The sequence below is a fragment of the Apus apus genome, chromosome 17 (assembly GCF_020740795.1).
Source record: "Apus apus isolate bApuApu2 chromosome 17, bApuApu2.pri.cur, whole genome shotgun sequence".
NCBI classification, from domain to species: Eukaryota; Metazoa; Chordata; class Aves; order Apodiformes; family Apodidae; genus Apus; species Apus apus.
In genome coordinates, this window is record NC_067298.1 from 5,946,127 (window position 1) to 5,958,303 (window position 12,177).

Genomic DNA, 12,177 nt, shown 5'->3' on the forward strand with positions numbered 1-12,177 from the left:
TCTGTGCAGCTGCTGAGCTATGAACAATACTTAAAAGTTGCTCCTGACTGAAGCCTTCAGGCTGTGACAGTCACTGTCTCCCTCAGTGCAGGGTGTCACTGGGGCTTTATGCACCTGGGGTCGTTGGACAGAGCATGAGAGTCAAGCAAGAGAGACAAAGGATTGGAATTGAGAAACCTCCCCTATTAAAACTGGTTTTATTTTTTCTGTCAACATTCCCATCAAATCTGTGCAGACAATGCTGCTGATGACCAGAACCAAAGATCAACAAGGGCCTTTTATTGCCTTTTGTACCAATCATACTAAGGAAAAAAACCAATCCAGCTGATGGAGGCGTGCAGCCAAACCATCAGTGATTACAGGCGCAGAGAGACAAGTCCCCAGGAAACAGGTAAGTGGTAGATGACTTTGTACAGCATTGCTGTAAGAAAAAACATCTAAGGCTTCTCTTAACAGGCAAGTGATAATGAAATAACTAGAACATCCAGGCAGGGGTCAGTAACTCTTTCAGATTCCCTCTCCCCCATCCAAACCAGCACAAAAGAAATGAACTTTGCAGGGATCAGATGGGCTTTCCAGGCTCAGTTCAGAAGCTGTCTGGAAGGGAAGGTGCCACCTTTTGCTCTTCTCCCCAGCCTCTCCCAGGCAGGTGGCCCTGGAGCTCTGCTGGTGGCATCATGTCCCACGCACAGGGTCCTACCACCAGCGGAAGTGGGCGTACGCCCGGTTGGCCTCTGCCATCTTGTGCAGCGTGTGCTTCTTCTTGATGATGGGCCCTTCGTTGTTGAAGGCCTGGAGCAGCTCCTGGGAGAGCTTCTCAGGCATCAGCGTCCGCCGGGGCTTGTTCTCCCGGCACTCGGTGATTAACCACTTCATGGCCAGGAAGCGCTTCCGATTGTCCTTCAGAGGGACTGGGACCTGGGAGAGGTTTAAAGGTCACAGTTACTGCATGGCCAGAGCAGTGACCTGCTCTTCTCCAGGGCTCACACAGGTACAGCTGGACACGTGCAGATTACACCCTGCTGTGACTCCAGTGGAGCACACTGCTCTGCAGCAGGAGCAGCTCCCGCCAGCTGAGCTGTGCCCCTTCTCTCCTCTGTCCACAGAAATGGGTCATTGCTACCAAAATGGACATTCTGATCAGCCTCGGGTTCTGCCAGCAGGTACTGGCCTGTGTAAGGACTTCTGGCCTACATGGGAACTGGATCCAGGCTGGTCTGTGCTAGTGGGAGATGGTCACCACTCCCCTGCACTGGATGACAAACGTGCCTCCACGTCTATCTCGTTTCTCCACCAGGTCTCAAATGTTGCAGAGCACATACCTGGAGACAGGTTCTGCTCATGGTTTCAATGTTGCCCTCTATCTAGTTGATTTCTGCTGCTGCACTGACTCTCCCTGGGCCTTTGGGGCCTCTACCCAAGCAACATGATGCAGCTGGTGGCGCCAGGACTTGCTGCCCATCACTGAGCTCTGTCTCCTTGGACAAGAATTGCTCTCATGTCCAGAGACAACCTGCTGACAGGGGAATTACCATGCTCCCAGGCTGGGGGCTTGATCTTGGACAGTTTCTTTGGAGCTGTTTTAATCCAGGGTGCAAAGTGGCTCTTTTTCCAAGGAGGAGAAATATTGAGCTGACGGGGTGGAAACCAGTTCATCTACTTCCATAACTAACTCTCTCCTGCCCAGATGTGCTCCCAGCCTACCTCCTCTCACCTGGTAGGTCTTGCCTCCTCTTGTGATGTTGCTGAGCCCAATGATGGGCTGGCAGTTTTTTAGAGCCTGGTGGAAAATGACATAAGGGTTGCATTCAATTGTCTCCTTCTCATCTTCTGGAGCTTTGTGGTACTTCTCCAGCTGCTTCCTCTTAATGGCCTCTAGAGTCTTGGGACAAAGACAAGAAAAGGAGACATGCAGAGCAGATGGAATATCCCACTCCATGAAATTGCATCTGTTTTACAGCAATCTTAAATAGTCTTTTCCAACTAAAATGATTCTTTGATTCTACATGAGGTCCAAGAGACACTGAGGAGTGGAGAGTGCTCTTCATGAAGTCAACACCACGTGCTCAGTGAACAGAATGGGGCTGAGGTTTTGTGCAAAATGTACATCTGATCAGGTAAAGCATGGTGAGAGTGCTGTGTGTGCACAGGGAATGTGGTTGGGACTGGTAATTCCTAATTCCAGTGGATTTGATATCCCAGCCTTCCATTTTACATTTATTTTACATCCTAGTGAGAAGAAACATGAGTTCTCACCTGAGCCATGAGGCTTCTGGCCAGCACTTTATTTCCATCCTTCATCATCATATTGGTGAATTTACTGTAAACACAAAGCCAAATGCAATCTTGATTTAAATTCTGATTCTGTCACCCCCAGAAATCCCTCCCCCTTGTGTTGTTCCCATGGTTAAGACTGGCTGCTGCTAGCTCTGCTGTAATTATCTCTAATCACTGTCAGTCAATGGACTGGCTTTGTGGGAGAAGATTAACTTAAATCAAAGGATTGTGCTGTCACAGAAGGCAAAGTGCAGAGCAGCAAGGGAAGGCTGAGGAGGCCAGTGCAGCTCCCTGGCACTGTGGCTCCGTGGGACCTCCCTGCACCAGAGGTGATGGTTTCTCTGACCTGATCATGGGGTCGCTGAACACAGAGCTGGAGAGGCTGGGAGGGGCAGCTTTTATGGGATGAACAGCCTTAAGCTCCAGTTTTTCCTTTTCCTCTTCAGACAGCTCCTCCAAAGGTTTCTGATACAATTCCTTGTCCACTTCTGGCTCTAAGTAACTGGGGTTGTAGCGACTCCATCTCACCTGCGTCAGCCTGCAAAGAACGAGAGAGACAGGGCTGTAAATTATGTGGTGTGTCGTGACAGAGACGTGGAGGTGTCTCAGAAGGGCATCTTAGACTTGAGAGGCATCTCCACCTTCCGGGCCTAAGGGCCCAAAGGTCTGACAAGGTGAGGTCCAAGGTTGAGGGTGGCCTGAAAAAACGCCCCGCGTGAGCGGGACAAGTATCTTAAACTGGAATTTCATTCATATTCGGCACAGGAGGCGGCATTTTTCGTCTGTTTTGGAGAGGAGCAAGGCGGGTCCCGAGGCCCCAGCGGGTAAGCACGCGCACCGTGACGGACCCCAGGCGCAGAGCCCGGGCTCCCCGAGCCCGCAGGCAGCCCCCTCCGCTTCTCCAGGGGCTCCCGGTGGAGGGCACACCCCCCCGCTCCCCCGGCCCCGCTTACCGGGGCAGCCAGGCCCGCAGCCTCAGCCCCGCCAGCCTGGGCGCCGCCATCTTCCCTGCGCGGGGGGCGGGGCCGGGCCCGAAGGGGGCGGGGCCGGGCGCAAAGGGAGGGGCGGTCCTGGCCCTGGCCCCGCCCCGCCCGCGCGAGACCTGCGAGGGGGCGGGGCCTCGCGCTGGGCCGGCAAGATGGCGGAGGCGGAGGGGGAGAGCCTGGAGTCGTGGCTGAGTGAGTTCCCGGGCCTCGCGCCACCGCCCGGCCCCACAGCCCTGCCCGCCGCCTCCCGGGCCCGCTCCCCGGCCTCCCCTCAGCCCCTCTCCCCTCAGCCCCTCTCCCCTCAGCCGGGCTCCCCTCTCCCCTCAGCCCCTCTCCCCTCAGCCCCTCTCCCCTCAGCCCCTCTCCCCTCAGCCTCGCTCCCCTCTCCCGGCCCTTCCCGCCCTCCTCCTGCCTTTCCCCGCCGCCCCGCTCGGCGGGGCTGGGCCCTGGGCCGGCCGGGCCCGTGGCGGTGCCGTCCCGGGAGGGTGCGGGTTGTGTGGGCAGCGCGGGGACGGTTCCCCCGCAGCGGGCACCTCCACACGCGCGGGTCGGTGCCCTCTGGAGGGGAAGGGCGTGGGGCCTCCCCCGCTCCCGGGGGTCACCGAGGGGCCCGCCCCGGCAGGATCGGGCAAGGAGAGATGCGGAGCTGTGGTGGTAGGGGCACAGCAGCGGCTCGGGGCCGTTCAGCATCGGTTTGCTTGTTGGGAGGTGTGAGGAGCGGTCGGGTTTGTAGCTCACCCTGCTCAGCACCTGTGAGGCTGTTGCTCTTTTTTGACCGTGTAGGCTCACGGTACGTGTCTGTCCCTGCCTTCTCTTTTTCCCTTGCCTCGGTTTTGGTTATAGCAAATAGACCTCGGTGCTGATTGTGAGGCTGAGAGCTGTAGGGACTCCCCAGATAAACTGCATTCATGTGTTATACAACCGTGCATTTCAAGCAGATGAATTCTGCCTTGTGCCTAGCTGCAGTTCCAGGGTGGGAGTTATGGATGCACGTTCCATACAGACTGGAAAAGTCAAAAGTCCTTTGTCAAGGTGTGGCATTGTTTATCACAGGATCTTAAATGTTAGAGACAGGGAGAAGGATGAAGGCACGTGGCTTCTTCATCCCCCACCCTTGCTGGGTATGCCCTTGTTGTGTGTCTGCTCCTGAGTCTCCTTGGCCTTTGGGCTCTTGGCTGTAGGAACCTGGCACTGATGGACTGGGAAGTGATTCTTGAATGAATCGGTCATAACAGTAATTGTTTTTGTATATTCCACACACAGGGGCTCTTGCTGCAGTCCCTGAGAGGCTGTCCTATATCACTAGCTTGTTGCCTAGGTTTTCTTCTTACTAGTTGTTTGATTACATCAGTGAGTGAAGTTCCTAAATGGTGTGGCACGAGGCAAACAGCAAAAGATGGTCATTGTCCTGAATACCTTAGAGTGTAAAATCTCTTATCCTTATGGAGTCATCCTTCCATAAACAAAAAAAATCTTCTTTCTAGGTATTTTTATATCAAATTCAAACACATACAAATACAAAATTGAAACATCATCATCTGTTGTAGGAGTTAATGGCTAAATAATGTTTTCAGCTCTTTTAATTTTAGATTAATCCCTTCTGTCCCCTTAACCATTTTTTTGCTCCTCTTCTGTACTCCCACAATTTGTCAATATCTTTTATTGTAGCCAGTGAAGAAACACCCACATCCCTTCCTTTTCGTCTTTCTCCGAGGAGAACTGACTCACCAAGTTCAGTTTGTGTGTGAAAATATCTCTAGTAGGAAGGATATTTTAGCTTGTACAGCCTGGAAAGCTTCCTGTTTGATTTGTGGAGTTGTTTTTTAATTGTGGAAGATGGAAGTTCTCCCCCTTGGCCAAGCAGCAGGATATTCTGTCACTAAAGGTCTCAGTGTAAGAAATCTTGCAGTGCTCCTGTTTGCAGAGGTGTCCACATTTCTTCAGGCTTGAGCGTTGTTCTCACATTTCAGAGGATGCATTTATGCCTGGTCACTGCTCCAGTGGTTTGTGCTGGTGTGATCAGGTTGCTCCTCCCCTCGGAGGGGAGCACAGAGCGGTTAGTGTGTGTGAATTGCCGGAGGAGCCGTGCAGGCCTAGAGTGTAGAGGCTGGCACATCTTTCTTTCTGACACATCCGAGTGCTTTCACCAGGCCTCCCGAGGCTTTTATTCTTGTAACTCTCACACAGCTGGGCCGTGCCTAACACTAACCTTGAGGGTGTGTACCTGCTGGGCCTGTTCCAAAGGACCAGACTTGCTCAGCAGCACAGCCAGCTTCCCAGTCATGGGAAAATGGAAAATTTCTTCTTGCCAGTGATCTTTTTTTTTTTTCCCCGTGGGATGCAGCCTTCCGTGCTGCCCTGTCTCTGTCATCAGGTGGACTCAAGAGACCCATGAAGCAACATCATCCTTGTGTCCTAACACTGCAGCAAGATGCTGCACTTCAGCCAGTGATGATCTGGCATCTTCGTGTCTCCTGCTTCGTTTCAGGCAGCTGGGATGAGAAAAGGTGATCCTCTCTGTTCTCTCTCTGCTGGCAGACTCTTCTGCGCTGAGCTGAAATAGAAGAGGAGGTTAGAAAATAATGTCAGTTCCACAAACACAGCTGGATCCTTTGACTTTGGCCCTGCCTATTTGGCTGCATCCAACAGGAAGCTTATTGCATCACACTCACATCAGGCTTAGGTAGTGTCCAGCTGTGTAAATGGATAAAATATTATGATTGTCATAATTTCTCTTTTCCTTGTATTGTCATGGCTCAGCACTGTCCTGCTCCTCCTGCAGATGCAAACTTTGATTTGACATGCTTGGGCTGGGGATTCCCAGTTCATATGCTAAGCCTGATCTGGGTGAAACCCCTTGTTTAATTGGCTTTTCTCTCACTTCAATAGAGAAGTAAAGCCAGGGAAATATGGGAAATATTGCCAGGCAATTAATGGGTATGTGGCTCTCTGCATTCCAGTGCTGCTTCTCTATAGATAAAATAAGCACCTTTATTTTATATCTAATGATGCATCTAAGTGTTGAGACATTGGTGCTTCAGGGTTTAGGTCAATTATGAAGTGACTTTATATGTCTCAAGCACAGCAGTGCCTGAGAGCTGAGACAGAGGTGGTGCCAGGGCTAGGGTAGTGCTGAGACTTCTCTTCCCAGGTTGTTCATTCAGATTCACTTGGTTGCCAGTGTGAAATGGGATTCTCAGGGTGGTACCTGGTGGACAAGTGTCTCTGAAAGCAAACTTTATACCCAGGGCTGAATGGGCCTTTGTTGGCAGTTTCAACACAGAAGCCAAGGATTTGGTACTCCAGGGCACCTACCTTCTTCCTGCAACAAATAATTTCATATAAGAGTTGAAGCATATTTATAAGGCAGTGCAGAGGAGCTCCCTACCCACATTTTAAGTCTTCTGCAAAGAAGAAAGGATTTTAGGTTATGTCTTTAAAGATATGATGCAGCTTAATGAAGGGATGTTCTGAAAAGGTTAAGCAGGTAATTAAGCTCCCCTGGGATGCTGTGTTCATGTGGCTGTGCTGAGACTGGTGCTGAGCATCAGTTCTGTTGTGTCAGTCTCCAGAGCCAGGGCAGGACTTCTGATCAAGCTTACCAACTTCCATGCACTAAGGTTTTACAGGGTGATTCTATGAAAGTTAGAAATTGGGAGTTCCTTCACATGGAACATAACTTCCCTCACCCCTTCTGAGACTTGACTATGTTTCTGTGAGAGCTTTTGTTTCAAAAAGCAGGTGAATCTGAACCCTGTATGAAAGTGTGAAATAATCCAGTGTCATTCTAAGTGATCTTTGGAGATATTTGGAACAGCTTTTAAAGGAACATTGGACAAGGAAATGTTGGTTACTTTTTCCTGTTTGCACTAGGTCTCTTCAGGAATTTTAGGATGTGCAGCCAACAGAGAGTTCATTTAGTTGAGTGTTCTTGTTTGTGCTCTTCCTGTATTCAATAAATTCCACAAACTCCAGCCAAGAGCTGTTTCTGTCACCTAGGCCTGCAGAGCAGCAGGGGTGCTTTGGAGCACCGAGCCATGTCTGATGCCATTTGACTTGCATGAAGAGACTTGAGGTGGTTAAGTCTGGTTTCATGACACTTGCAGGGTGTTCAGCACTTGTGAGTGGGGTAAGAAGGTCTAAGTGCCTTGTATGTTTTGAGCAGTCGCTTGGCTCTGCAGCAGCTGCATTTTAAACTAAGCCTCCTTTGAACCTCTTGAGTTCAAAAAACAGCTTGGTAGTTTAGCTAGTACAACAAGATGAGATCTCAGAGTTAGTCCTCCCTGGCTGCTGCCTTTTGCTTTTCAGGGTCCCATGAAAATTAACAGCAGACACAGAGGTTCACCTCTGCAGAATGTTTTCCAGATGCAATCCATGGAACAATTTAGAATATGGCTTCACATTTGTCCTTCCATGAGGAGGAAAAGATGAGCAAGCCTTCTAGGACTGCTATGGTAGGAGGACTAAGGTGCACTCAGAGAGGTTTCAGAGTAGATATTTGTTAGCTGTTTTTTTCTGCCAGTGGAAACATAAAAGGATCTGTTTTAATGATGATTAAAACTTGCACTTTGTAATGTAGCATGTGTTTATCCATTGTGCTTCCCTCTGTAATGAAAGTACAGGGATGTGTACTGGTTTTTTGCCTGTCCTTCCTCCCTTGCTCTATCCTATCTGGCAAAGCAATATATTCTTTCTCATACCTATTTCCTTTGTATTAAAATTTTGAGAAAGGCTTCTTAACTGCCAGCCCTTAGATGTATAGCTACAGTGTGCTGTTTCTTCCCTTAAAAGACAGAACAATTACTGTGTCCAGTCATCTTGGCTGGAAAATTAGGTTAAAGCAGGAATCTTGTCTACTATAAATTCAGTCCTCCATCAGAGCTAAGCAGAATACACAGGGAAGATGCATTCATCCCAGAAAAGGTGCTGATAGCCTCACTGTTCTGCAGTCAATACAATAAGTGAGGTTCTGGTACCCAAGGGAGCATCCTTCAGGAGCCTGAAATAGCCCAGGCAGGAGAGCATTGCTCTCCAAGTTGGAGCATATAGGAATTGAATTCCTGATCAGGCACAGGCTGTGGTGTTTAATAGTTGCAAGAACAACTCGATGCATAATAATAAATTTCAGTTCATAATTCCCAGGACGAATGCTGAGGCATCTAACAAATCAGCTGGCACTCTAAAAGCAACTGTTAATGCTAAATTCCTTATATTAAACATCTGATGTTCCAGCTTTTATTTCTACAAAACTCCCAGGGAGTACAAAAGTAATTTCCTATGTTGAAAGTGTGAGGGCTTAGCCTTTAAGGAGTTTAATTTTATAGCCAAATAGGAAGAGAGAGCATTTCAGGCAGAGGGAAAAACTGTGTAAGCTCAGATATTTTATCTTGCATTCTCATTCAGAGTATGGAAATAGTGTGTTTCTAAGTACTTGAGATTTGTTTTTTTTTGGAAAGCAGTGATTCTTGCTGGATATTTGGATGTCTCCACTTGGACACACCCTTTTCCCTGGACAGACACACCATGTGTGAACTTCTTTCTCGTTTTTTTTATAGCTGGCAGGGGTTGTCAAATGGTTTTCTCTAGGAAATATGTGACCTTTTATACTGTGTCTTTGCTTGATTGATAATACGTTCTCTCTCCCTTACCAAAGATAAAGCCACTAACCCATCTAACAGGCAAGAAGACTGGGAATACATCATTGGATTCTGTGACCAGATCAACAAAGAACTTGAAGGGTGGGTGTCCCAAACTGCTTTATGCTTAATAAATTAACATTCACAGTTTAAAATCTAGAATTTGATCATAACCTTTCACGGTTATTGCAAGCAAGGTCTGGCTACAAAAGAAAGGAGATGCTGCAAAGTGTGGTTTCTTTTCTGTGAAAGGCAGGATGGCTTAAATGCAGGCTGAGCACTGGGAAAAAGGGAATTCTGAATCTGCCTCCAACGTCAGCTTCTGCAGCTGCAGGGTTCTCACCCAGCCAAAATTACTCTGATTGCCAGTGTGTAAAATGGGGTTATAGCTCTCAGTGTCTGATGGGGCTTCGTGTCTTTAAAACCTTCACAAGGCTTAATTGAGGAAACCTCCTGGGTCACAGCTTTCCTGTGAGCTAAGGAAGGGTTGTTTTCTTCTGGAAAAAGGAAACTAATGCAAGAGAAATGTAGTGATTTCCTGGGCTGGGGACTGTACTGGGAGTAGTTTGGCCCCTCCCAAGCAGGAATCTGGAATTGCTCAGACTGGCAGCCCTTTCTTCCTTTCGTATATACTTACAGAGATGACCTGAACATTTCTTGTTAGCCTTTGTACACTGATGGAAAGATGAAGAGTACTAAATGGCATTTTTTAAAAAATTATTTGAAAGGTATCTTGTTTATACAACATCATTTGTGAAAGTCTGAAAATCCTTCAACCTGCTTTGTCTGTCTTGGGAATCTGCTTTGTTTCAGGCCACAGATAGCTGTGAGACTCCTGGCTCATAAAATCCAGTCACCACAGGAATGGGAGGCAGTGCAAGCCTTGACAGTAGGTAGTCCTTACCCCCCCCACATCTCTTTAACCCAGTTATATGTCACTTGACATCATCTCTGCAGAGTATAAGGGGGCAGAGTGTGTACCAGGGGGCTTAGCTGGGGCTGGATGCCCTGATTCTCTCTGCTTGGGGGAGTGGGCCTTGAGAGGGAGCACACTTGTGTAATTAAAGTGTCCAGATTGCTCATTAGCAATAGTGCAGTGCGAAACAGTTGGGGTTTAGTTGCAGCAGATTTGTGCTCGTTGTGAGATCTGATGGTGAGATAAGTGACCCAGGTTTTCATAGATGAGAGTGGGGGACCAGCCTGTCCTGATGTGTCACCCCTCAAGAGGGGAGATCCACTCCTGTATCCCAGAGCAGGAGGACATGTCCCACTGACATGGGTCTCTCAGTTCTCTGGTAAGCAGGACACAGCTGCTCTGTTGCTGTAGGGTGTTGGTGTTCATTTCAGCCTGTTGTTACTTGGATGCAGGTGCTGGAAGCTTGTATGAAGAACTGTGGGAGAAGATTTCATAATGAAGTAGGGAAGTTCCGCTTTTTAAACGAGTTAATAAAAGTTGTGTCTCCTAAGGTTAGTCCCAGAGTCTTATGGCTGTATTTACATTTTGTTTGAGCTCTGGAAGCTCCAGGCAACATCCAAAATGTCTGCAGTGCTCTATCTGGCTCGTTGCATTTATTACCCTATATTCAAGATCATTTGTTAGCTAAGGGCTTTTTTGTGCTATGCCTACTATTTTTCCCTGTAAGTTGCACTTATTTACCACCAGTATTTACCATCAGTTCTGCTCCAAAGCTTGGTCTGTGTTTTCCAAAAAGCCAAACAAAACCCCAGCATCAGTGGGGGGGAGAGGTGTGATGCAGAGGTTAAAAAAAGAGACTTGGCAACGCACCACAGAGCTCTAGTCCTCACTCTGCTGCTGACTTACTGTGTTAAAAGTGCCTGGCTAAGTCCCTTAACATTCGTGGTCAGTTTAATGTGGCAAAAAATAGAGACACCTGATGGCATGATTGATGCAGCAAAATATTCCCAGATTCTTCCCCGTAAGACAGGGAAGGGGGTGGTTTTCAGTATTGCTGTCATTTTTAAATAGCATAATCCTGAAACCAACAGAATAGCTGCTTTTTCTTTTCTGAAGATAATCACAAAGCTTCTCCTCACTGCTATTTGAAATACATTGGAGGAGCATTTTTTCCCCTTAGTCAGATGTACCTTAGAGCATCTTGGAATGTGGATTATACACCTTTTCATGTATATCACTAAAATCCCATTCTCTGGGTTTGGGCTTTATATTTTTAAAACAAGAAGTGAAGAATGTCCATCTTTTTTCCACTCTTAGTACCTGGGAGACCGAGTCTCAGAGAAGGTGAAGACCAAAGTCATTGAGTTGCTGTATAGCTGGACAGTGGCCTTGCCAGAAGAATCCAAAATCAAGGATGCCTACTACATGCTGAAGAGACAAGGTTGGGAGCCTTCCTGCATTCTCTCCAGGCTGTACTTTGAGCAGGAGCACACGAAATAGGCAGCTTCTAATGACATGGGGTCAAGGCAAGCTCTGAGAGGAGAGATTCCCTGAAAAGCTTCTCATTAAATGCCTCGGGATGGGTTGGGTTGGCTTTTTTAACTAGCTTAGTTAAGCACCTTGCAAATACTTCTAAGCACTCTCCAGTACCTTGGTTTGTAGGGCCTTTTTTAGTTTTTTTGGAACTAGTGAGCAAATTATTTGAACAAGTGTGATTTAAAGCAGAGTAAGACTTGATGATCTTAAAGGTCTTTTCCAACAAGAGCAATTCTGTGAAGAGCCTCCATGTAGCTATTTGTGTTCTTTTAACTAGATCACTTTACACTTGTACCTGTAGGTCAACTGAAACAAACTTCTTGTGTAGGCACGGAGAAAAAAGCTTGGCTGGGAAGCATGCAGTCTCCTCACAAGAAAAATTGGTTCCAGGAAAGCTCTTGAAGTAGACCACAAATCTAGGGATTTGGCAGTGCAGCAAGCAGGAGGTTTGGCTCTTCCCCACTGGTCTGCTGCTCACCCTGTTCTGCACTGCTCGCTGCTTTCCTGCTCAGCCCATTTATAGTGACAAATGTCACCCTGAATTGGCACAGAGCTGGGTTGTCTGGGACTTCACTTCGTGGTTCAAGAGCTAATGTGAAAGCGGGGAAAGACAAGTAGTGGAGGGCTCTTGATTATACTTGGCTATTAGAGGAGCAGTATGGACGTGACAACAGAGCTACTGGGCTTTTGGTCTTTATAAAAGAAAACTTTCATTTTCCAACCAGTGTGCTCAGGGGTTTTGATCCTATTATTGCTCATTAGGACAGTGACAGATGGGCTGTGTGGTTGCTTCCACAGCAGCCTGGGAATAACTGGGTGCACTGCT

The 12,177-nt window shown here is 47.9% G+C and overlaps 2 protein-coding genes across 6 annotated transcripts in view; one reads left to right on the forward strand and one right to left on the reverse strand.

The window, feature by feature from the left end:
* Positions 1 to 162: 162 nt before the first annotated feature.
* Positions 163 to 3,321, reverse strand: MRPS7 (mitochondrial ribosomal protein S7). Its single transcript, XM_051634739.1, has 5 exons — positions 3,231 to 3,321; positions 2,624 to 2,815; positions 2,257 to 2,320; positions 1,715 to 1,882; positions 163 to 918 (listed from the first exon to the last, which is right to left on the reverse strand). Exons 1-5 carry the CDS (start codon positions 3,278 to 3,280, stop codon positions 697 to 699), a joined length of 696 nt encoding a protein of 231 aa, XP_051490699.1. The 5' UTR covers positions 3,281 to 3,321; the 3' UTR covers positions 163 to 696.
* Positions 3,089 to 12,177, forward strand: part of GGA3 (golgi associated, gamma adaptin ear containing, ARF binding protein 3) — a 22,189-nt gene continuing 13,100 nt past the window's right edge. Inside the window, exons 1-5 of one of the 5 annotated variants that reach the window (XM_051634734.1) lie at positions 3,089 to 3,101; positions 8,917 to 9,001; positions 9,713 to 9,788; positions 10,268 to 10,366; positions 11,133 to 11,256. In XM_051634734.1, coding sequence (XP_051490694.1) covers positions 10,283 to 10,366; positions 11,133 to 11,256 — 208 coding nt within the window. In that variant the 5' untranslated portion in view covers positions 3,089 to 3,101; positions 8,917 to 9,001; positions 9,713 to 9,788; positions 10,268 to 10,282. Of the gene's footprint in view, positions 3,102 to 3,405; positions 3,456 to 5,607; positions 5,771 to 8,916; positions 9,002 to 9,712; positions 9,789 to 10,267; positions 10,367 to 11,132; positions 11,257 to 12,177 lie in introns of those variants that run through there. The other 4 variants (XM_051634729.1, XM_051634731.1, XM_051634732.1 and 1 more) reach the window with 4 other exon arrangements.